Source organism: Boleophthalmus pectinirostris, unplaced genomic scaffold, assembly GCF_026225935.1.
Source record: "Boleophthalmus pectinirostris isolate CB_2022bp ecotype Guang Dong unplaced genomic scaffold, ASM2622593v1 HiC_scaffold_1, whole genome shotgun sequence".
Classification (NCBI taxonomy): domain Eukaryota; kingdom Metazoa; phylum Chordata; class Actinopteri; order Gobiiformes; family Gobiidae; genus Boleophthalmus; species Boleophthalmus pectinirostris.
In genome coordinates, this window is record NW_026570970.1 from 10,945,410 (window position 1) to 10,969,876 (window position 24,467).

General features: G+C 41.8%; 1 protein-coding gene across 3 annotated transcripts in view; it reads left to right on the top strand.

The window, feature by feature from the left end:
* The window catches only part of abcb11a (ATP-binding cassette, sub-family B (MDR/TAP), member 11a), a 62,906-nt gene extending 38,805 nt beyond the window's left edge, over positions 1-24,101 (top strand). For 2 of the 3 annotated variants that reach the window (XM_055149970.1, XM_055149975.1), the window contains 13 exons: positions 727-916; positions 1,884-1,965; positions 2,933-3,044; positions 4,177-4,326; positions 5,404-5,508; positions 5,931-6,092; positions 7,051-7,254; positions 8,607-8,848; positions 13,615-13,771; positions 15,497-15,694; positions 15,812-16,018; positions 18,763-18,909; positions 23,728-24,101. In XM_055149970.1, the coding sequence (XP_055005945.1) occupies positions 727-916; positions 1,884-1,965; positions 2,933-3,044; positions 4,177-4,326; positions 5,404-5,508; positions 5,931-6,092; positions 7,051-7,254; positions 8,607-8,848; positions 13,615-13,771; positions 15,497-15,694; positions 15,812-16,018; positions 18,763-18,909; positions 23,728-23,928 (2,157 nt within the window). In that variant the 3' untranslated portion in view covers positions 23,929-24,101. The remainder of the gene's footprint in view (positions 1-726; positions 917-1,883; positions 1,966-2,932; positions 3,045-4,176; positions 4,327-5,403; positions 5,509-5,930; positions 6,093-7,050; positions 7,255-8,606; positions 8,849-13,614; positions 13,772-15,496; positions 15,695-15,811; positions 16,019-18,762; positions 18,910-23,727) is intronic. The other variant, XM_055149979.1, reaches the window with a different exon arrangement.
* The last annotated feature ends 366 nt before the right edge of the window (positions 24,102-24,467 follow it).

Below are 24,467 nucleotides of genomic sequence, written 5' to 3' on the forward strand. Positions count from 1 at the left end.
ATAATTCTAATAATTATGAAGTTATTATTTTTGTATAAAGGGATGTTTTTTAATGTCACAGAAGCACTTTGTTCCTAAATGAACATGGTGGCATTTGGCGTTTTTTTTTTTTTTTGCAGTAGTTTTGGGGGGTTATTGTTTCCTGTACAGATATGGAGATATATATCGTATATCAAGATATAGCAAAATATATCGAGATATATTTTTTGGTCCATATTGCCCAGTTCTACTGTGAAACGTTCCAGACAAAGCAATAACATAGGGTGGCCATATTTCCATTTGTGAAAACCCGGACACCTTACCGGGGGTGAGAGGTGGGGCCTCGACACTGAGCTACTCTCACCTCGCAACCTGTGCATATGGCCTCCCACTTGCCCCGACCGAGATGGAAAACGGGGAATTTCTTGTGCAAGTCATCGTTAAATGCAGATTTGCAGACTGACCGACTATTTGTGTCTGCTCGCTCGCTCTGAGTTTCAGAGAGCTACGAGAGCCGCTCAATTTAATGGCCCCAATGAAAGATCATAAAAACCTGGACATTTCCACCACTTAAAAAAAAACAAAACAACAGACGCCCAGGACAGAACGCAAAAAACCGACATGTCTGGGGAAAAATGGGCATTTGGTCATCCTAGAAATATCATCTCCATGGAGAAAAGCATCTGACGGACCCTCCACCAGAAAAGTTACACAGTGCACCTTTAAATTAATGTGTTTTGTTTGCAGGTTCGACAGGGCAGAACGACCATCTCCATCGCTCACAGACTGTCCACTATTCGAAACGCAGACGTGATCATCGGGTTTGACCACGGGCAGGCGGTGGAGAGGGGCACTCACTCTGAACTGATCGAGAAGAAGGGAGTTTACTTCACACTGGTGACGCTACAGAACCAAAGTACAACCAGCAAAAGTAACGGTAAGTCAGAGATGGGTAGTAGTTACTTAAAGAAATTCAGAGTACTTTTCCAGCAGCATACTTTTACTCCTACTTGAGTAATATTTTTATTGAAGTAACAGTACTCTTACTTGGGTTAAAGTTGTGGTTCCTCTTTCCGCTGTGAGTAAGTTTAAAGGCCTGTTTACACGAGAACGTTTGCGGGTCAAAATTACAAAATATTTTATTGGAAGTGCCTTTCGTTTAGACGGTGACAGCATTTTTTTTGCATTTTCTCATGGTACGATATTTATTGCGATATTTTGGAGTGGCAAATAAAAGGCTGATACGACACTTTTCTGCTTTTAAATTACCATGACAAGATTTTGGTGTGAATTATTACTGTCAGAATCTCAAGAATTCATGTAAAAAACATATTTCTTCATGTTGTCTGCGTTGAAATGAATCATGAGATATGTAGTTTCCTATGTTTATAAGCTGTTCCTACTAAAGAACAATGTATTTAAGCAAAGGAACTTATAATTCGATATATGGTGACAGCTCTCGATATTATTGTGAGACTTCTGACGAAATCCCTGGTCTGAAATTGTCCAAATGATTCTCGTGAAGTTTTACACTGAGTTTAAAAACACAGTGGAGCCCTTTATGTATTAGTGTTTTCAGTTTGAGAGGAGAACTCAGCCTAAATATGCAGTTTTTATGTGTTAAATAAGTGTGAATGAAACAAAAACAACATTATAACTGCATAATATGAGCTCTTTAAATGATTAATCTCTATATTTAATTTGTACATTAGAGCAAGAGAAAATCAGTCAGTTCTTTTAAATGTTTTTCCACCATTTTGTTTCCTCTCTTTACATGCTTGTGTGTTGAGTGAATTGGATATTGAGCGCTCAGCAGGGGCCAGAGGTTAGTTAACCCTATAGGCCCGTGTGTCCTTCTGAGGGCCGCAGGAAGCTTTGGAATTAAGATTGATTTGTGATTTCAGATGGACTCACAGAATCTCCTGAAGAGGGCTCTGATCAAAGGGGGCGATCTCTGAGCCAACTTAGCCACAAGTCCAGCCTGAGGTAAAATGTGTTTGATAAAAATAGTTATATTCTGTACAGAAATTATTGTAGAATTGTTAAAGAGCCCATATGATGCTGTTTTCTGATCTATGTTATAATTTTCTGCATCAAAAACAGACCTGGAGTTGTGTTTTGTTTCATTCAGTCAGATTTAACACACAAATCCTGCGTATTTAGGTTGGGTTCTTCTCTCAAACTAAAAACACTCTGTTCCACCTCGTGATGTCATGTGTGCTCCACCGTGCTTTTAAATTCCATACACTTTCACTAGAATCATTTGGATAATGTCAGCCCTGGAAATGCCAATCTCTACTGAACTAAAGATAAAAAAAGATAGCTGTTTTTTTGTTTTGTTTGTTTGTTTGTTTTTTTAATCAAATTTTTATCCAAGTGTTATTATTTGCAGTTATACATATTCTCCCTTTTAAACTCTACACCTCCCACCCTTAAACTTCCACATATGTACACACACATAAATACACATAAATACATATCTAGAATACACACACATATACATATATACAGCATCTACATATACACATATATACACATATTATATTATATATACATATATACATACATATTTATACACATACACACACACACACACAAAAAAAAACAACAACAACACACATGTCCAGGTTAATATTCCCTTTATACAAAAATCAAAAGACAACAGCAGAAATTGCGTTACATATACTTGTCATGATGTACCATGCACAATAAATTAACTAGGAGTATACATATTGGTAAAAGATAGCTGTTAACTACTGCTTCATGACATCACAAGGTGGAAGAGAGCATTTTGAGCTTTGGAGATGTAGACAAACTAATATTAAAAGATTACTCAAACGTGTGAATGAAACAAAACACACCTCCAGGTCTGTTTGTGATGAGTTAACAGCATTATAACATGGCTTAAAGCTCACAAGAGTACATTTTAATTTATTTTTTTGTTTCGTTTTAGGGGTTCCATCCGACTTCTTCGATCTCAGAGTCACAGGTCACGTGATTATGTGCCAGACGCAGTAGCGGGAAGCCTTCAAATCGGTTCCAGCAAAGAGATGGAAGATATAGAGGTAGGCCAATTGTGCTGTAAGAGGTGAAGAGGGTGTGGCTCATTGTTTTCAGTGAATATAGCATTTTCACAACAATAAAAGGTAACACGATGATCTAAATATGTTGTGTGTTTAAGGTCCTATATTCCCCCAAATGGACTCTTGGGAGCTTTAAGCCATATTACAATGTTGTTACCTCCTCAAAAACAGACCTGGAGTTGTGTTTTGTTTCATTCACCTGTTTGAGTAATCCTGCACTATCAGGCTGTCTTCATGTAGTGGTAGTTTTCAAGGTAACAGCTACATTTTACATTTTGTTTAGGAGAGATTGGCAGTTCCAGGGTTGAAAGTTTAAAAACACAAATTACCACATGACATCATAAGGTGAAAAGGTGTTACCAGTTTGAGAGAACTCAGTCTAAATATGCAGGGTTTGTGTGTTAAACATGTGTGAATGAAAAAAAAAACACAACTCCAGGTCTGTTCATGATCAGGAAACAACATTCAAACATAGATCAGAAAATAGAATAATATGAGCCCCTTAATAACTGCAGCTTTTATAATTGCACAATTGAAATTAGTGATAATAAAGTGACCTTAAAGCAAACGAAACAAATGAACTTAGTAAAACTAACTAAATTGTGTTCCCCCTTTGTTGATTCATTCACGGTCTCTCCCGAGTGTCCTCCGTCCGACACTCAAAAAAGTAAATAATTCAGACTTATATTAACTAAAATGTGTGCACCCAAATTAGAATATAAGTCTAAATAAAGGAATTAAATTATGTGTAATGTAATTAACTTAATGTAAATGAAATGAAATAATACTGACATTGTGGAGTGGTGGCAGAGGTATCCATCACACACCTGCTCCCGCATTGTGCACTGCCGCTCTCGCCTGTGCACTCAATGAGCTTTTCAAAATATGTCACTGTTTTGCATCGGGTCCCGTGGTTGCAGGGCTCTATTTTTGAGCTATAAAACCACCTGTAATTGTATAAATGTAATGTACATTCCAGGCAGAGCAATGACACATCCATAGAAACAAGCAGGTGACAGAGCCCCAACCAAAAAGTTACATAGTGCACCTTCAACTTGAGTTTTGCTTCCATTTCAATGTTATACTCAAAAGTTATTGCATGTTGATGTCTTAGGAGGAGCAGCCAGAGGAGTCGGCCCCTGTGACCCGTATACTGAAGTACAACCAGCCCGAGTGGCCCTACATGGTGCTGGGTTCAGTGGGAGCAGCTGTCAACGGATCCATCAACCCCATCTACGCAGTCCTCTTCAGCCAGATCCTGGGGGTAGGACTTTGGATTTGACAAGTTATCAGCTTTGATTTGAAATCTTTTATAATCATATTTTGGGTATGACTTGGTTTTAGAGCCCCTATAGTTTAAAAAAAGTCAGAAATTTATGGTGAAATTTGCCGTATAGCTGTGGAATTGAAGATTTGTTGACCTGGATTATGGTTCATATCTCTATAATTACTTGACTTATCCATATGAACACAAAACTCACGTCTTCTTCGTGAGTAAAATAAACAAAAGTGAAATTGAAGTGAAGAGTTTTCTCAGTAGTAGTAGTCAGAAGGAGCTGCCATTATTCAACTACGAAGAAATTTAAGATGTAAGATTGCAGGTTTATGGACCCAATTCCTAACAAATAGTGATAAGGTTCAACGTTTGTGAATTTCTATTTTGCTTTCTTCTTTAAAAACCATAAAAGTTGAGTTACACAGGCCCTGTCCCCTCCACCTGAAACTCGGACAGCATCAATTTCTCAAATGTAATTGCCAATGTTTGATAATTTACAGACACATGGCTATGAGTGTGTGTGTTTGCATGTGTTTGTGTTTGTGTGTGCATTTATAGAGGAATGGTCAGTAAATACCATATTTACTGACAAAATTTCAAAACTTTTCCTGATCTTTCCAGATTTTTCATGACCTAAAGTGAATTTTCCATGACTTTCCATGGACTGTACATGTATAAAACTGATCAGACTTTTAGAGCTAAATATGAAATGTAAATAAGAGAACGTTGTAGTTGCGTGAAAGAGATACTAAAATTCCATGACTTTTCCAAAACTTTCATTGAATCTACAAAATTCTATGACTTTTCCTGGATTTCCATGACTGTTGGAACCCTGCATAGTGATACAAACATTGCGTAATACGTTTTTACAAAATATAAAATGGATTTAAGCAACACATTTTCTGTATCGTTCAACAAAATGGCAGGAGTGACTGACTGAAAATGCTTGCTTGTGATTGCAATTTTATTTGAAAGGGACTTGCTGTCAGACTGTGTTAAAACAAAGCTCAGATTAAAATGTAACTTTAGTAATTGAGCTTGAGCTATTATTTGTGTAATCCACAGACCTTCGCCATCCCAGACCCGGTGGAGCAGACGAGACAGATCAATGGAGTGTGTGTGCTGTTCTGCATTGTGGCCGTCGTCAGCGTCTTCTCTAATTTTCTACAGGTTTGTACCAAAGATCAGAATCATATTATTTTTGTTGTTCTGGATTCACACACGGAGTACGAAAGTAAAAGTATGGCAAAGGAGAAATTCAATTCGGTCAACTGGACAAAAGTTTTTAGTCTTTCTCGCTTATAATTAGTCCAAAATTTTGCTGTGCGCCTTTTAACTGTAACCAAAAAACGTGAGAATATTACCCCGATTTTAGCGCCGTTGCACTGTGTCCCTCTTATTTTATTTATTTACTGCTATTTTATGTTTTTTTGCTTTTATTTGCTTTTATTGATTTTATTGTTTTAGGACTGGTGTGACCAAATTTTAGCAATTTATCTTTTTGTTGTCTTCATTTTATGATCTCTCTGCAGCACTTTGGAAACTACTTTGTTTGTAAATGGATTTGATGCTGTTTTCGTGATGTATTTTAGGGTTATGCGTTCGCCAAGTCTGGAGAGCTGCTGACCCGTCGGTTGAGGAGACTGGGCTTCCAGGCGATGCTGAGGCAGGACGTGGGCTGGTTCGATGACCCAATGAACAGCCCTGGAGCTCTGACCACCAGACTGGCCACAGACGCCTCCATGGTGCAAGGGGTGAGAGATGCACCACACTGCCAAAAGTCAAATACAGCCATGTTAAAATAATCTGAAGTAAGAAAATGTGATATTTGTTTTATATCAGTGAGAGTTTAGAGAGGGGTGGCAATATTTCAGCGCAAAGTCAATTGTCACTGAACCAGGACTAAACCAGAACTGAACTAGGAGTCTTGGGATGGGCCTGGAGGTGCGCCCGCGAACATCAGTGCAAAGCTCCGCACCCCTCGGGGCTAAGCCCAGCGGTCGCCCAATCGTGCTTTGCGGACACCCTCCTCGGGGGGCTCGGGGTCCCGTCTCTCTCTCTCTCAAGTCCAAGATTAGTCCTGGTTTAAACCTAGTTTAGACCTGGTTTAGTCCTGGTGTAGTCCTGGTTCAGTCCTGGTGTAGTCCTATTTTAGTCCTGTTTTAGTCCTGGTGTAGTACTGTTTTAGTCCTGGTTTAGTCCTGGTTCAGCCCTGTTTTAGTCCTGGTGTAGTTCTATTTTAGTCCTGTTTTAGTCCTGATTCAGTCCTGGTTTAGTCCTGTTTTAGTCCTGGTTTAGTCCTGTTTTAGTCCTGGTGTAGTCCTATTTTAGTCCTGTTTTAGTCCTGGTGTAGTACTGTTTTAGTCCTGTTTTAGTCCTGATTCGGTCCTGGTTCAGTCCTGTTTTAATCCTGGTTTAGTCCTGGTTCAGTCCTGTTTTAGTCCTGGTGTAGTCCTGTTTTAGTCCTGTTTTAGTCCTGGTTCAGTCCTGTTTTAGTCCTGGTTCAGTCCTGTTTTAGTCCTGGTCCAATCCTGTTTTAGTCCTGGTTTTGACCTGGTTTATTCCTGGCTCAGTCCTGGTTCAGTCCTGATGTCTCCAATTGTGTCCCCCCACTTAAAAAATCCCCACTACACCCCTGATTCTCAACAGCTGCATCTCTGTGTGAGAAGGAAAGACGTTTCATAATTCATTCATTCTCTTTCTCTTTCTCAGGCCACAGGTTCACAGATCGGGATGATCGTGAACTCCCTCACCAGTATCTGCGTCTCCTTCATCATCGCCTTCTACTTCAGCTGGAAACTCACTCTGGTCATCATGTGCTTCCTCCCCCTCCTGGGGCTGTCTGGACTCTTTCAGTCGAAAATGTTGACTGGCTTTGCAAATGAAGACAAAAAGGCCCTGGAGGCAGCCGGTCAAGTGAGTACTGTCAACACTCTCCATTTTAAAGCACAAGGTTAGGGTGACCAAACGTCTGTTTTTCCCCGGACATGTCCCTATTTTGCGTCCTGTCCTGGGCTTCCGTTTTTGTTTTGTTTTTATAAAGTGATGCAAATGTCCGGGTTTTCATTACCGTTCATTAGGGGCATTAAACTGAGCGTCTCTCGTAGTTCTCTCTGACTCAGAAGGAGCGAGACACAAACAGTCGGTCAGTCTGCAACATGGCGAAGCACAAATGTGCATTTAACAATGACTTACATACAAGAAATTCTCCGTTTTCCGTCCTGGTCGGGACAAGTGTGAGTCCATGTGCACAAGTTGTGAGGTGAGAGTACAGTGTCCCTCGTTTATCGTGGGGGTTACGTTCTAAAAATAACCCGCGATAGGTGAAATCCACGAAGTAGTCTGCTTTATATTTTACAATTATTCTGTCTGTTTTAAGTCTGTAAAACCCCTCAGCACAAACTTTATACACTTTTCTCAGACAGGACAGGTGCAACACTTTTTACATCCTTCTTAAAACTGATTGCTGCTGTCGTCCTTTTGTTATTTTCCTCCTTCTTTATGTAACGAACTGAAGATTCATTTATTCCATAATGGAGCTCTCCAGCACAGAGTCCTGCACGGGGCCATTTTTGGAGACTCGCAGTACAGGACCACACCCGCGCAGTACAGGACCGCACCTGCCTGTTAACCCGAGATTATATCAAACTTTTGCGCTGCCTATGCCACGGACTGAACCAAGACTAAACCAGGACTAAAACAGGACTGAACTAGGACTAAAACAGGACTGAACTAGGACTAAAACAGGAGTAAACCAGGACTAAACTAGGACTAAACCAGAACTGAAACAGGACTCATTGTCAGGATGGGCTCATAGGTGACTGCAGGAGAAACGGCGAGAGCGCAAAAGGTGAACCGCGATATATCGAGGGACGATGTAGCTCTATGTCGAGGCCCCACCTCCCAGCCCCGGTAAAGTGTCCGGATTTTCACAAATGGAAATATGGTCACCCTACACAAAGTAGATTCTCGTCATAATTATAACTTCACAAACTCACAGGAATCTTGTTTTTGTTTATTTGTTTTTGAAATGGAAAACTGAAATAACAAACTGTTTTCCCATTTTATTGTTTTTCGTTCTTAATTGAAATTCTAAAGAACAAATGGTACACTGACAATTTAACGATCAATCTGAAACTGAAGTGAGCTGACTCAAAAAGAATGTGTATAAAAAACTCTGAACTTTACCTGTAGTATCTCTTTAATGTGTACGTGCGATAACAGGATAAAGACTTGAGTCCAGTTTCTCTGTTTGTGTTTTTTTGCAGGTGTCCAGTGAAGCTCTGTCCAACATCAGGACCATCGCGGGTTTGGCCAAGGAGAACAAGTTTGTGGAGGCCTACGAACATCTGCTGGAGGCTCCGTTTAAAGCCGCCATAAAGAAAGCCCACGTGTACGGCATCTGCTTCGGTTTCGCCCAGTGTGTCATCTTCATGGCCTACGCTGCCTCCTACTGGTTTGGAGGATACCTGGTCAGCACAGAGGGACTGTCGTACACTTATGTTTTCCGGTTGGTTGTTTTACTTTTTCAGTAGTAAAGGTCGTATATTACACAAAATTTACTCACTTGACGATTCAGTCACATTAAAATGCTGTCACCTCATCCCTGGAGTTGTGTTACATGTGTGTTCTACATTCACACATGTTTGAACAAGTTTCCAAAGCTCAAAATGCAAAATTCATTTCACACTGTAATGTCATTTAGTGGTAGTGTTAAAGGTAGTGTTAGGGCCTGTCCACATGATAGCGTTTTTTGGTTGAAACTGTGAAGTTTTTATTCATTTTGGCCTTTCGTCCACATGGAGCTGGCATTTCAGGGGGTGAAAATTATGTTTTTTGAGAACGGGTTCCATCCATCCATCCATTTTCGTCCGCTTATCCGGGGCCGGGTCGCGGGGGGAGCAGCCTAAGCAGGGACTCCCAGACTTCCTTCACCCCAGACACGTCCTCTCCAGCTCCTCCGGGGGGACCCCGAGGCGTTCCCAGGCCAGCCGAGAGACATAGTCCCTCCAGCGTGTCCTGGGTCTTCCCCGGGGCCTCCTCCCGGCGGGACATGCCCGGAACACCTCCCGAGGGAGGCGTCCAGGAGGCATCTGGAACAGATGCCCGAGCCACCTCAACTGGCTCCTCTCGACGTGGAGGAGCAGCGGCTCTACTCCGAGCTCCTCCCGTGTGACTGAGCTCCTCACCCTATCTCTAAGGGAGCGCCCAGCCACCCTGCAGAGGAAACTCATTTCGAGCGCTTGTATCCGCGATCTCGTCCTTTTTCGGTCACTACCCAGAGCTCATGACCATAGGTGAGAGTAGGAACGAAGACTGACTGGTAAATCGAGAGCTTCGCCTTTCGACTCAGCTCCCTCTTCACCACAACGGTCCGATACAGCGACCGCATCACTGCCGAAGCTGCACCGATCCGCCTGTCAATCTCACGTTCCGTCCTTCCCTCACTCGTGAACAAGACCCCGAGATACTTGAACTTCTCCACTTGAGGCAAAGACTCCCCACCCACCCGGAGAGGGCAAGCCACCTTTTTCCGGTCGAGAACCATGGCCTCGGACTTGGAAGAGCGTCCGCAAACAGCAGAGATGAAATCCTGTGGTCCCCAAACCGGACCCCCTCCGGCCCCTGACTGCGCCTAGAAATTCTGTCCATAAATACAATGAACAGAACCGGTGACAAAGGGCAGCCCTGGCGGAGTCCAACATGCACCGGGAACAGGTCTGACTTACTGCCGGCAATGCGAACACAGCTCCTGCTCCGGTCATACAGGGACCGGACAGCCCTTAGCAAAGGGCCCCAGACCCCATACTCCCAGAGCACCCCCCCACAGGACACCACGAGGGACACGGTCGAATGCCTTCTCCAGATCCACAAAACACATGTGGACTGGTTGGGCAAACTCCCATGAACCCTCGAGCACCCTATGGAGAGTGTAGAGCTGGTCCAGTGTTCCACGGCCAGGACGAAAACCACACTGCTCCTCCTGAATCCGAGGTTCGACTATCGGCCGGATTCTCCTCTCCAGTACTCTGGCATAGACCTTACCGGGAAGGCTGAGAAGTGTGATCCCCCTATAGTTGGAACACACCCTCCGGTCCCCCTTCTTATACAGAGGGACCACCACCCCGGTTTGCCAGTCCAGAGGTACTGTCCCCGACCGCCACGCGATGTTGAAGAGGCGTGTCAGTCAAGACAGCCCCACAACATTCAGAGACTTCAGGTACTCAGGACGGATCTCATCCAACCCCGGAGCCTTGCCACCAAGGAGCTTGCCAAACCACCTCAGTGACTTCGGCCAGGGTGATGGATGAGTCCGCCTCCGAGTCCCCAGCCTCGGCCTCCTCCTCGGAGGACGTGACGGTGGGATTGAGGAGATCCTCAAAGTATTCCTTCCACCGCCGGACAACGTCCCCAGTCGAGGTCAACAGCTCTCCCCCCGCACTGTAAACAGTGTTGGTGAAGAACTGCTTTCCCCTCCTGAGGCGCCGGACGGTTTGCCAGAATCTCTTTGAGGCCGTCCGATAGTCCTTCTCCATGGCCTCCCCGAACTCCTCCCAGCTCCGAGTTTTTTGCCTCCGCGACCACACGGGCTGCAGCACGCTTGGCCCGCCGGTACCTGTCAGCTGCCTCAGGAGTCCCCCGAGCCAGCAAGGCCCGATAGGACTCCTTCTTCAGCTTGACAGCATCCCTTACTTCCGGTGTCCACCACCGGGTTCTGGGGTTGCCGCCGCGACAGGCACCACAGACCTTACGCCCACAGCTCCGAGCAGCTGCATTGACAATAGAGGCCGAGAATGAAGCCCACTCGGACTCCATATCTCCAGCCTCCCCCGGAATCCGGGAGAAGTCCTCCCGGAGGTGCGAGTTGAAGGTCCCTCTGACAGAGGGCTCCGCCAGACGTTCCCAACAGACCCTCACTACACGCTTGGGCCTGCCAGGTCTTTCCGGCTTCCTCCTCCGCCAGCGAACCCAACTCACGACCAGGTGGTGATCAGTTGACAGCTCAGCCCCTCTCTTCACCCGAGTGTCCAAGACACGCGGCCGGAGATCAGATGACACGACGACAAAGTCGATCATCGACCTCCGGCCTAGGGTGTCCTGGTGCCACGTGCACTTATGGACACCCTTGTGCTCGAACATGGTGTTCGTTATGGACAAACTGTGACTAGCACAGAAGTCCAATAACAAAACACCACTCGGGTTCAGATCGGGGAGGCCGTTCCTCCCAATCACCCCTCTCCAAGTGTCACTGTCGTTGCCCACGTGGGCGTTGAAGTCCCCCAGGAGAACAACGGAGTCCCCGGTCGGTGCACTGTCTAGTACCCCTCCCAAGGACTCCAAGAAGGCCGGGTACTCTGCACTGCTGTTCGGCCCGTAGGCCGACACCACAGTGAGAGACCTGTCCCCGACCCGAAGGCGCAGGGACGCGACCCTCTCGTTCACCGGGGTGAACTCCAACACACAGCGACTGAGCTGTGGGGCAATGAGCCCACACCAGCCCGCCGCCGCTCCCCGCGGCCAACGCCAGAGAAATGGAGAGTCCAGCCCTCTCAAGGAGTTGGGTTCCAGAGCCCAAACTGTGCGTGGAGGTGAGGCCGACTATATCTAGTCGGTAACGCTCAACCTCCCGCACAAGCTCAGGCTCCTTCCCCCCCAGCGAGGTGACATTCCATGTCCCCAGAGCTAGTCTCCATGTCCGGAGATCCGGTCGCCGAGGCCCCCGCCGTCGACTGCTGCCCAGATCTCTCTGCACCGGCCCCATATGGATCCTCCTGCGGGTGGTGGGCCCACGTGAGGACGGCCCCATGTCGCTCCTTCGGGCTGAGCCCGGCCGAGCCCCGTGGGGGGAGGCTCGGCCACCAGGCGCTCGCTGGCGAGCACCCACCCCAGGCCTGGCTCCAGGGTGAGGCCCCGGTGACGCCAATCCGGGCGACGTAACTGGCCTTGCTCGTACACTCATCATAGGGGCTTCTGAACCGTTCTTCGTCTGACCCGTCCCCCCGGACCTGTTTGCCTTGGGTGACCCTACCAGGGGCATGAAGCCCCCGACAACATAGCTCCCGGGATCATTCGGGCACTCAAACCCCTCCACCACGATAAGGTGACGGTTCAAGGAGGGGAGAACGGGTTCCAGAGTGGAGAAATCTGAGAACGCCAGTGTTGAGTTGTCATGTAGACAAGCAAACCGCAGCTTTTGGAAAACAATGACGTCACGACCTTGTCATCGCCAGAGTCTCCCGATGCAGCAAAGGCTGCAACCCTCGAACTAACCTCAGCAGACTGCAAGACCGTTGCCAAAATGGGACAGGTATAGTCCACAGAGCTGCTCCTATTACCCGGCAACCGAGACACGATGCTAACGCTAATCGTAACAACACTCACCACAGATTGAGCACACGGATCAATAACAAAGATTACACATGCGTATTTAAACTGTTGGATTTGGAGACCAAGTTATTCTAATAATTCTCATCCCAATCTTATGGCTAAAAATGAAAATTTAAAATAGGCTAAATTACATTAAAGTAAAAAAAAAAAACTGTGATGAGATATGCATTATTAAATATTATTATCATGTTAACAGCACCACATACAGGTGTGGCAGATGTATTACATCGTTTTTACTCAGTGCTCCGTTGTCGTCTGGATGTGAATATTTATTGATCCAACATGCGGATGTGATTTTTTTTCAACCCACTAAAAAATAAATAAATCCAGGAGCGTTGTCGTGTGGACGTAGTCTTAAAGTTGAACTTCTTTACTCTTTAATAATCCAGAATAACCTGAAGTTGTTGCTTTTACCGTTTAAATATTTGTTTTCCTTTTGTTCAGTCGAGATTGTATGAAGTATAAAACAGTGCAACATTTCTTATATTACCACTTAATCACAGTAAGCGCACATTTACTTGAATAATTTGGATGATTTGACAGCCCTAGAATCTCTACTGAACTAAAATTGAATGGTAGCTATTAATTGGAAAGTTGAAAACTACCACCACATCACAAGGTGGTACAGAGCATTTCGAGCTTTGGAGATGTAGACAAACTAACAAACCAGGTTTACTTAAACGTGTGAATGAAACAAAACATAACTCTGGGTATGTTTTTGAGGAGGTAACACCATTATGACATGATTTAAAGCTCACAAGAATCTTTTTTTTCTGTAATATAGGACTTTTAAATAAAAATATAAGGAATCATAGATAGATAGATAGCATTTCCCTGTTTTGGGAGTATATTAAAGTATACTACAAAGGTGCATTGTTGTGTTTCCAGGGTCATTGCTACAGTTGTAGTCAGTGGCACAGCGCTGGGCAGAGCCTCGTCCTTCACTCCAGATTACGCCAAAGCCAAAATCGCCGCCGCTCAGCTTTTCAAACTCCTCGACCGAGTGCCCAAGATCAGCAACAGCCCCACAGATGGACAGAAATGGGTTAGTATCAAATGTAACTTCAAATTCTTACTTAGTGTTTTTAAAAGAGGACGTATTTGTTTTGCAAGAACTCTGAAAGTTGTAGACTGCGAAGAGCTGTGAAGCCATGACGTCAAACTCAAGCACCTGTCTGGGTCCATTTTGTGGTACAGCACAACAGTAAACACAGTGGTTGAGATGGAAGATGAAGACATACATTCTGTGATGGCAACGATTCCCGAGATCGAGGATTTAAAGCCGGAACAAAGAGAATGTTTGGTGAATTTTATCAAGGGGAAAGACGTTATTGCCCTTCTTCCTACGAAATTTGGGAAAAGCTTAATATACCAGTTAGCCTCATTACCGGCGCATTACATACGTCATGACCAAATAGCAGCGACTGGTTAAATAAAAAAGTATCCGCCTATTGTTGAGCGAATGAATTCTAATGCTGCAAGGTCAGACGGTTTCCACGAAGTGAAACTGGCTGATGAATTAGTCTAAAATAATGGTCCTTTAAGCTTCCATCTGTAAGTTTATTTGACTTTTTTGATACCAGTAGATGGCTTTCTGGCAGTCTTCTGTCAAACCAAAGCTGGTACACTATCAAACTGCAGTAACGTAGTGGTGTAATGCGAAAACACAACACGGGTGTGTCAGCCAGTCTAATTACAGATTAACTTCCTGACTGACTTCACCACCAATTTTCTGAGCACTTGGGCCTCAAATGCAGGACAATACAGGATTACTCAAACATAAATGTCTGTTAAAATTATAGACATAAATGGACACAGCTAATCCCTTAGCCGCTGCATTCCAAATATCAAGTAAGCATGGGTGCTCGTCCAGCTCCAGCTGTCAGACTTGTCATTTTGATCTTAACCCTCTCAGGCTCAAATTAAATTTTAGTAACTGGAAAAAATCTGATATTTGGGGAAAATGATCATATGGGGTAGTAATATACAATCCTGACTTTTTTTTGAGAGAGACCTTCACATCCATTGCTTCCTGGGATGTTGCAGATTTGCAGCTTTAGTCCAGTGTGTTAAATTAACACTGAAGACTGAAAATGAAATGAACACTAACTTCATGTGTATACCACTTTTTATAACAATGAAAACATAAAGCACAGTGTAACAGCTTTACAGTGGCAGAACAACATCACTTTTTCGTGTGGTTCTCCAAGAAACAATTTTTATCCTTTATAAACAACAAAAGTACTTTGCACTTCTGGCAGGCTGTTTGTGTGTAGCCATTTTTGCACAGTCTACATCGTCCACATTTATCAGCATGGATGGGAAAAAAGGCTCCTGAGTAAAAAAAAGTTCATAAAATATGGATTTGGAGTAAATAGGTAACTGGCATTTAGCTGTTGCAAATCTGCAACGCCTGCCTGGAGAGGGTTAAAATGTTCATATTAACCCACACTTACTACTTTTATTTAGCTATTTTGTCCATAAATCAAGATATGAACATGAATAACAGACAAATCAGACCCCTTCTTTCCCTGTAGTCACTCCCAATAGATGTTGCTAATAGGTTTGAATGACAGCGTTCCTATAACTGCGAACCTCGAAATGAGCTGAGCCTCTTTCACTCTCCCTTCGTCCACTTCTTTATAGAGTCCATGATTAAAATACAACTCTGGGCAATGACGAGAAAACATTACTTTACCCGGTTACTACTCATAATCGTAAATTTTACATAATATTTCCCCTTTAATATTGTTTTCCTGTTTTTTTTTAGGATGATTTCAGGGGTCAGATCGAGTTCCAGGGCTGTAAGTTCACATACCCGACGCGGCCGGACACGCAGGTTCTGAATGGGCTGAGTGTGTCGGTGAGGCCGGGGCAGACTCTGGCGTTTGTGGGGAGCAGCGGCTGTGGGAAGAGCACCAGTGTTCAGCTGCTAGAACGTTTCTACGACCCCGACCAAGGCCAAGTGGTCAGTACAGAAATCAGCACACAAAAACATAAAAGTTTGTTGTTTTTAGCTTGCACCAAGAGTCAATTTTGTGTAATAAAAGACTTTTGATTTGCTTTTATTTTTTATTTTTTACAGTTGGTTGATGGTCGGCCCTCGCAGAGCATCAACGTGCCTTTCCTTCGCTCTCAGATGGGGATCGTGTCTCAGGAGCCGGTGCTGTTCGACTGCAGCATCTTAGAGAACATCCAGTACGGAGACAACAGCCGCACCATCAGCCTGGAGCAGGTCATCGAGGCCTCCAAGAAAGCTTTTCTCCACGACTTTGTCATGGCTCTACCCCAGGTCAGTTTAAAGAGGAATGAGCTCAAGAGTCTGTTTCATTCCACCATTACAGATAAACGTAGGTGTTTATTTGGAGTGAAAGGAGTAACACAGTGCACATGTAATGCTAATTTTAAGGTTAGGTAAGACACCTGCAGCTGAGAATGTTAGTCAGAACAGAAGAGCGGTTCTTTGAAGGAGCCCAAGGTGTGAATGAAAACCAAATACCACATATGCAAATACCATATATGCATATTAAGGTTTATAAACGAACAAAAACACACAAACGTTTTTTTGAGGGTAAAATAAATTAGTCTGTTAAACAAAAATATAAGGCATTTTCCTTTCAAAAGAGTTTTGTTATAATTCACGGTTTGAGAATCGTAACTGTTGCGTGAACTTAAAGGAACTGGAGCAAAACAGGAAGTGGACCCGCCAAAATAAAAGTCTCAGTATTAGATGTGAGTTACAGACACATTAGCAAACATTGACGAAAATGTTTTAAGATTGTCTGGAGATCGTTTGACACACAAATTGAAATTGTGATAAAAATTCAATTAATTGCACAGCCTTAGGTCAGACTGTGTTAAAATAAAGCACAGTAAAATGTAATAAAGCCTCAGACAGAACAGTGCCTACAGTTAGCTTCACACCTTCAGGGAATGTTGACAACATCAGCTGCAAAGTATCACTTGATAAGTTGAAACAGGGTTGCCTGAAACCAGAATGACATCTGTCATCTGTCTCTATTTTTTATACAGAGGAATATCAAAACCAGAACATGAAAGTGTGATTTGTTTTTTCCAGCGATGCATGTGAAATGAAGGAGCTCATTGGTCACAAACAAAACTTTCTCTCATCTCATATTTTAGTGCTTTACTCATTGATTCTGCAGACCTGCCAGAAACAATAAATTCCCGTATTCATTAACTTCCAAAATGCAGGAACAATTTGTGCACAATTAAACATTGACTTAACATTTGCACAAGAAAGATCTGACTCTTCAGCTGTTTAATTAATGACAGCAATAATATTATTATATAATACCAATAATATTTTTAGATTTTAACCTTCCTGTTGTCCTTGGGTCAAAATGATCTGCCACTCTGTTAAAACCCCCCAAAATCACCTTCACGATCATTTTTGAACTTGAAATTTTATGACTTTTCCTAGATTGACCCAAACTTTAGGAAAAGTGAAGTGTTGCCTTTATTCACATTATCATACATGCTGTACAAAAAAGGTACAAAGGTCAAAACGACCCAACAGTGACATTCTCTTAAAATCACGGTCAGAGTTATTTATACACCACAGAATGTGAGAATGTTTTAGTTCTTTCTCAGATCAATCAGTAGCAGATGTAAAGAAGACAAGACAGGTGGCCTTCTCATGGACAGTGCCTTTGATCTGTGAATTTCCAGAAGTTATAAAGGTGCTGCAGATGACATTACCCTGAATTCTCTTTGTGCTGAAGCCATGAGTTTGCATTATAATGTCCAAAAGGCTCTAGAGCTGATTTCTGTGACAATTTCTTCACCTCTTATGAACTTGGACAGCAGCTCCTGAAGAGGAAGATCACCATGGTTGGCACAGTTCGAAAGAACAAGCCTGAGCTCCCACCTGCACTGCTTGCAACAAAGGAGAGAGAGGTCTTCTCATCAAAGTTTACCTTCACACCCACCACCACCCTAGTTTCCTACATCCCAAAGAAAAATAAGCATGTAGTACTTCTGAGCACACTGCACACAGATGCTGGCATTAGCGAGCGTCATCATCCTAGACTAGCTGCAGAAGGATGACTGCCCGCTGGCCCCTGGTCATCTTCCACAGCATTATTAATGTTTCCTCGTACAATGCCTTTGTGATTTGGAGAGAGATCAACCCAACCTGGATGCCTCATAAGCAGAACAAGAGGAGGGTGTTCCTGGAGCAGCTAGGAAAACACTTGTAACTCCACTCATTGAAAGAAGGAAGCATGTCCCCCGCACAGAAGCCTCTGCAGCAGTTTTCAAAGATATACAGAGTGTAGGAACTCCTGATCAACCTGAGGATCCAGCTGCCACAGCCGCTGCCCCAGCTGGGGCAAGTAAGAGGAAGAGATGTCGGTTCTGCCTGCCAAAGAAGGACTGTAAAACACATACTGTGTGCTGTAGGTGTAAGAAATATATCTGCAGCTATGCATTTGCATACTGCCCTACATGTGCTAATTGGTTGAATGAGATATATTGTTTTTTTTTGGATTGTATATTTTCTTACATTGTTCACTGTCAAAAAATACAAACAAAAACCCCCCAGAAGAATCTGACTCATTTGGATGAATAAAAATGCATTCAAAATTCCTTTTTGCACATTTCTTTTGTTTCTAAAGCTATAGAAATGCAGGTGAAAAGGGAAAACTCAAGTATTCATACATTTTATGGTGAATGTTTCTTCAAGCAAAATAAAATTTGGTGTTTAAAATTCAATTAAACTGCTTTTATTGGGGATTTAGTGAAGACGGGTCATTTTGACCGGGAGGACCCGGGGTGTATACAGAATATGAGGACAACAGGAGGGTTAATGTTATTACCTCGTCAAAAACATATCAGGTTTGTTTTTGAGAAAATAGCCCCTGAAATAAGTAGTTTAAGTTGTCATATTCGCTTTAAGTTCTACGCTTAATGAAGCAGTGAAGCCGTCATGTACTGTACTGTACTCTGTCTATACTCTAAACTCTAAAACATAACTCGTTCTGATGTGTGACATTTTCTCTCTGGTTGCCACAGAAATACGACACTCAGGTTGGTGCTCAGGGCTCTCAGCTCTCCAGAGGACAGAAGCAGAGGATCGCCATCGCCCGCGCCATCGTCAGAAACCCCAAGATCCTCCTGCTGGACGAGGCCACCTCAGCGCTGGACACTGAGAGTGAACAGGTACTCAAATGTCCACTAGAGCTGAAGGATTTGTGGAAAATGTCTAACTGTGATTTTTTCTGACAAGCATTGTGATTGTGATTACATTTGCGATTTATTGTTTAATAATAAGAATGTCCAGAACAATTGACAAAAAGACTGATATATGAATTGACAAAGTAATACAAGTCACTGTGGCACAAGGGCGTAGGTTTGGTAGGGACATTATTACTTGTACACACAACACAACCACACTATGCGGAATATTTCAACACTTTACTTTTTCGTTTTTTCAAATTTTAAGAACATTTTGGGCTGTTGTGCAAAAGAAAAACATTCCAGATAACAAATAACATTAGCGTATAAAATTCTTGCTCTCAAAATAAATAATACAACTGTTGCATTTTTGGGATCTTGTGCATTGAACAGCCAAAACATTGTCCTTCTAAGATGATTTTTTAACAGATAACAGCGATGTAGAAATTTGTAGCAGATTTCCCTTTGCTTGTTGGTGATGAGGTATTTGTGAGGTCGTGTCCGTACATTTTTCCATGGAATATTGTCAGTAGAGTCTAGAGTCTTTTTCTGTGGCGACTCATTATAAGACAAGTTCAATTGAAGATGAAGGCAAGTAAGTTCCTTTTGAAAAGTTTTTCAAAGTTTTCTTCACTCACGCCAGCTCAAGACGCCATCTTCAGGTGCGGCCCTGTCCTGAAACAGCGGCAGGAGTAACCCTGTCATCATGTCACTGAATACATCTCAGAACATCTAATAAACAAAATGTGAACTAAAACGTGTTAAATTAATACTACTGAGTTTGGAAAAATATCAGAATAAATTTGTTTTTTTTGTTTCTTAAAATAAAAATCAATCAATCAATCAATCAAACTTTATTTGTATAGCACTTTTCATACATTTGAAATGTAGCACAAAAGTGCTTCACATGCAACAGAAACATTTTTAATACATTAATTAAACACCCCCCCCCCCATACCACAATTTAAACAGAAACATAAAAACTAAAAAACTAATAACATAAAGCTCTTAAAAGTTATAGTAAAAATTAAAAGTGTATAGCTAAGACCAGATGGAGACAAATAAAATAGTAATGATAATTTAATTTAAAACTACCATAATATAAACAATAATAATGATAATTTAAGTTAAAACAGGTAAAAGTTTCAGTTAAAAGCTAAATTAAAAAGATATGTTTTAAGTTTACTTTTAAAAATATGAACACTCGCAGCGGACCTCAGATCCTCAGGCAGACTGTTCCACAGACGGGGGCCGTAAAAGCTAAAAGATGCCTCACCGTGAGTTTTAGTTTGGACTCTTGGGACAGCTAAAAGAAGACTACCTGAGGACCTGAGAGTCCGAGAGGGCTCATATGATAAAAGCAGATCAGATAAATAAATAGGACTAAGACCATTAAGAGCTTTATAAACCAATAAAAGAACTTTAAAATCTATCCTGAAGCTCACAGGAAGCCAGTGCAGAGACTTCAGTACTGGGGTGATGTGCTCTCTCTTCCTGGTCCTCGTCAGCAGCCGGGCTGCAGAGTTTTGGAGGAGCTGCAATGGAGCTGTAGATTTCTTTGGAAGACCAGAAAGGAGAGCATTACAGTAATCAACACGATTTGTAATAAAAGCATGTATTAAAGTCTCTGCACTGGCTTGAGAAAGAAAAGGTCTGACTCTGGCAATATTTTTTAGATGATAAAAACCAGATTTAGTGATGGACCTGATGTGTGGCTCAAAGCTAAGCTCACTGTCAAGAATAACTCCTAAACTTTTCACCCTCTCACAGGGGTTCAGTGAGTAGGTTTGGAGCTTAGCTTTGAGCCTCTCTCTCTGAGCTTCAGGACCAATAATTAAAACCTCAGTTTTGCCCTGGTTGAGCTGGAGGAAGTTTGCTGCCATCCAGGACTTAATATCTAAAATGCAGTTAAAAAGGGTATCGATCGGGCTCAGGTCACCAGGAGACACGGCTATGTAGAGCTGGGTATCATCAGCGTAGCTATGAAAGTTAACACCGTGTCTCCTGATGACCTGTCCTAGTGGCAGCATGTAAAGGTTAAAAAGGGTTGGACCTAAAATTGAGCCTTGGGGAACACCGCACTCCATTTTACATTTTGCGGAGGAGTGTTCCCCAAGACTAACATAAAAATCCCTGTTTGTTAAAAATGATTTGAACCAGTTAAAAACAGATCCAGAGAGGCCGAGTGTATAGTGTAATCTATCTAATAAAATACAGTGGTCTACCGTGTCATATGCTGCCGTGAGATCCAACAGCACCAGGACTGACAGGTTTTTCTTGTCTAAGTTGGATCTTATATCATTAAGAATCTTTAATAATGCAGTCTCTGTGCTATGCTGAACTCTAAAGCCAGATTGATAAATTTCAAAAATATTGTTAGAAATCATAAAATCACTAACCTGGTTAAAAAACAATTTTTCTAAAATTTTGCTTAAAAACGGCAGATTTGACACAGGTCTGTAATTACTGAGCAGGGAGGAGTCCAAGTTATCCTTTTTAAGCAGAGGTTTGACCATGGCAGTTTTAAGTGCTGTAGGAAAAACCCCTGTCTGCAGCGAAAAATTTACAATGTTAAGAACTTCTTGGGCTAAAAAATTTAAAAACTGATTTAAAAAGCGATGTAGAATAGGATCTAAAAAACAGGTGGCTGGTTTTAATTGTAAAATAATTTTGTTAAGAGTCGTAGCATCAACCAGGGCAAAACTATCAAGTGTGTGTCAAGTTGATAAAACCAAAGGACTTGTATTACAGACAATGCCTGGTTGGATCTGTCGCAGGTCAGCTCTAATCGACTGAATTTTACTGCTGAAATAGGTCAGAAAATCCTCACAGTTTGGCATGTTGGCTGGTTCATACCAATTACAAACAGGGTCGATAACGGAACTAATAGTGGAAAATAGCATCCTAGGATTATTTATGTTGTTATGTATGAGTTGAGAGAGATATGCTTGTCTTTCACATTTAATGCTATTGTTGTATTTTCTCATATGTTCACGATAAATTTCATAGTTTATTGTAATTTTATTCTTGCGCCATTTTCTTTCTGCTTTCCTACAATTTTGCTTTAGTTGTCTTGTTTTTTCATTTATCCAAGGAGACTTTTTTGTCTTCACATTTTTCACTTTTAGCGGTGCTACAGCATCAAGAGCAGATTTTAGTTTATTATTAAAATATTCTACAATATGATCGCATGAAGATGGTAAAATAGGGGTTGGAGTGTTGTTTAGTATTTCTGTAAAGTTTGTTGTAACTTCAGCAGTAATGCAGCGTTTTCTGACAATGCATTCAGATATGGGGGGTTGCTCAATGTTATATTAAAAAATACACAGGCATGGTCTGAAAATCCCACGTCCACAACAGAGGCCATGTTTACTGATATTCCATAGGAAATTACTAAATCTAATATACGGCCTCTGTTGTGGGTGGGCTGTGAAACATTTTGTTTTTAAAATTCATACAGTTTAAAAGGTTTAAAAACTCTGTTGCTAGTGAGTCTGATTTGATATCAATGTGTAAATTAAAATCACTACAATTATAATTCTATTGTAATTTGAATGAGCAATGGACAGGAGGTCTGAGAAATCTGCCATGAAAGAGGAGGAATGTTTGGGCGGGCGGTAAATACATATAAAGAGAATGGAGGGGTTTGTTAAGGCCAAGGAGTGATGCTCAAATGAAGGGTATTGATTAAAATAAATATTTTTGAAATTATGTTTGGCACAAAAGATTGTAGCTGTACCACCACCTCTTTTATCAAGGCGAGAGGAATATGAATAGCTATAATTAGGAGGTGTGGTTTCGTTTAGTGTTACGGCTCCATCTGTGCCTGTCCATGTCTCTGTTAAAAACATACAATCAAGAGGCCGATCTACAATCATGTCATTAATTATAAAGGATTTATTTGCCAAAGATCTAACGTTTAAAAGTCCCATATTAAAAGTCAGTGGTGCTTTTTCATTGTATTAACATGAGCAATTAAAATATTAATATTAATATTAATATTAAAATGGTAAATATTGGTACAGACTATTTTGTTTTCCGCAAAATATTGGTTGTGACATGTCCCCAAACCTACTCCCTTGCAGCAGCACATTAAATCTTTACTAAAAACGCACCTTTTCTCATTGGCATTTGATTTGAGTTGGACAGACTGACATCTTGGTTTTATATTATACTGTATTTTTACTGTGTTTTTTCTTTATTTTGTAAATATTTAATTTGTATTATTGTTGTTCAGCATTTTGGTAAACTTTAACTGGTTTAAATGTGCTTTTTATATACTTGATCTGATTTATTTTTCAGGCACAGACTCAGTTAGAGGAGCGAATTTGAAGCAGAGGTTTTATTATTTATTAGGATTAAGAATTTATTTACAGACAAAATAGTGAAATAAAAACACCAGGATCATGAAGAGTGGGTTAAAACGAACATTTTAAGACCAAAATGACGAGGCTCACTGCAACAGTTATAGAGAGAAGGGCGACAATATTCCAGTGTGAAGTCAATTGGAGCCAGAGTCGATAGAGCCGCCATGTTCACTTTGTATTTAGAACACGGCGGCTAGTGGGTTCACTATGTCCATTTATATATACAGTCTATGAGTTTAGGTAAAGTTTTATGCAGAATAAGAGTTGTTTGTGGGAAAATTGTGACACTTCAAAAATTTCAGCCTTTACGATTTGATAAATGCGCCCATTCAAATTGCATTTTCGATTGGATAATGATTAATTTTGCAAACCTCTTATCCATAAATCCAAATTAAAATCCTTTGTTCTGAGTTTTATTTTGTGTTCATGTTTCCAGACCGTGCAGAAGGCTCTAGACGAGGCGAGGAAAGGCCGGACCTGTATCGTAATCGCCCACAGACTGTCCACCATCCAGAACGCAGACATCATCGCCGTCATGTCCCAGGGAGCCATCATAGAGCAGGGAACACACAACGGACTGATGGCAAAGAGGGGGGCCTACTACAAACTCGTCACGACTGGGGCCCCTGTCAGCTAGCCCATATGTAGGGAACAGTATGGGACTGTGTTATTTATGTTTGCTGCTTTTCTATTTAAAAATGATTGTGTTTTTTATTAAAAAGTAACGTTCTAGTGAAATGTATTGTGGAGAATATACTTGACTGAAGAGTAAATGAACAATGAATCAGTTTTTTGTATGTATGTAAAGACGTAGTTTTACAATAAAAAAAATAATAATAAAAACCCCCAAGAAAGTATGTGCTGACTTATGTGTTTTATAGTGTGTCCTGAAATGGCTTTAAGTGGAAGAGTGAGTTTTTATAAAGTTTTAAATAGAAATCCATTTTATTGTGCTGTCTCTTTTTTTTTCAATATCTCCATTAATACTATTTCATTTATTACTCATCATTGAAATTATACTTTCATTTGTAGTCTTATAGTCCAGCCCGCCCACGACCAACTGTTCTATCACCATATTTGCATAAAAATGATTTTAAGAGATCAGGCTTGCGTGCTCTCGTAATAGTCTTTTTTTTTGTTTGTTTCAATTTAATTTCTGTTCTCAAATTAACCACA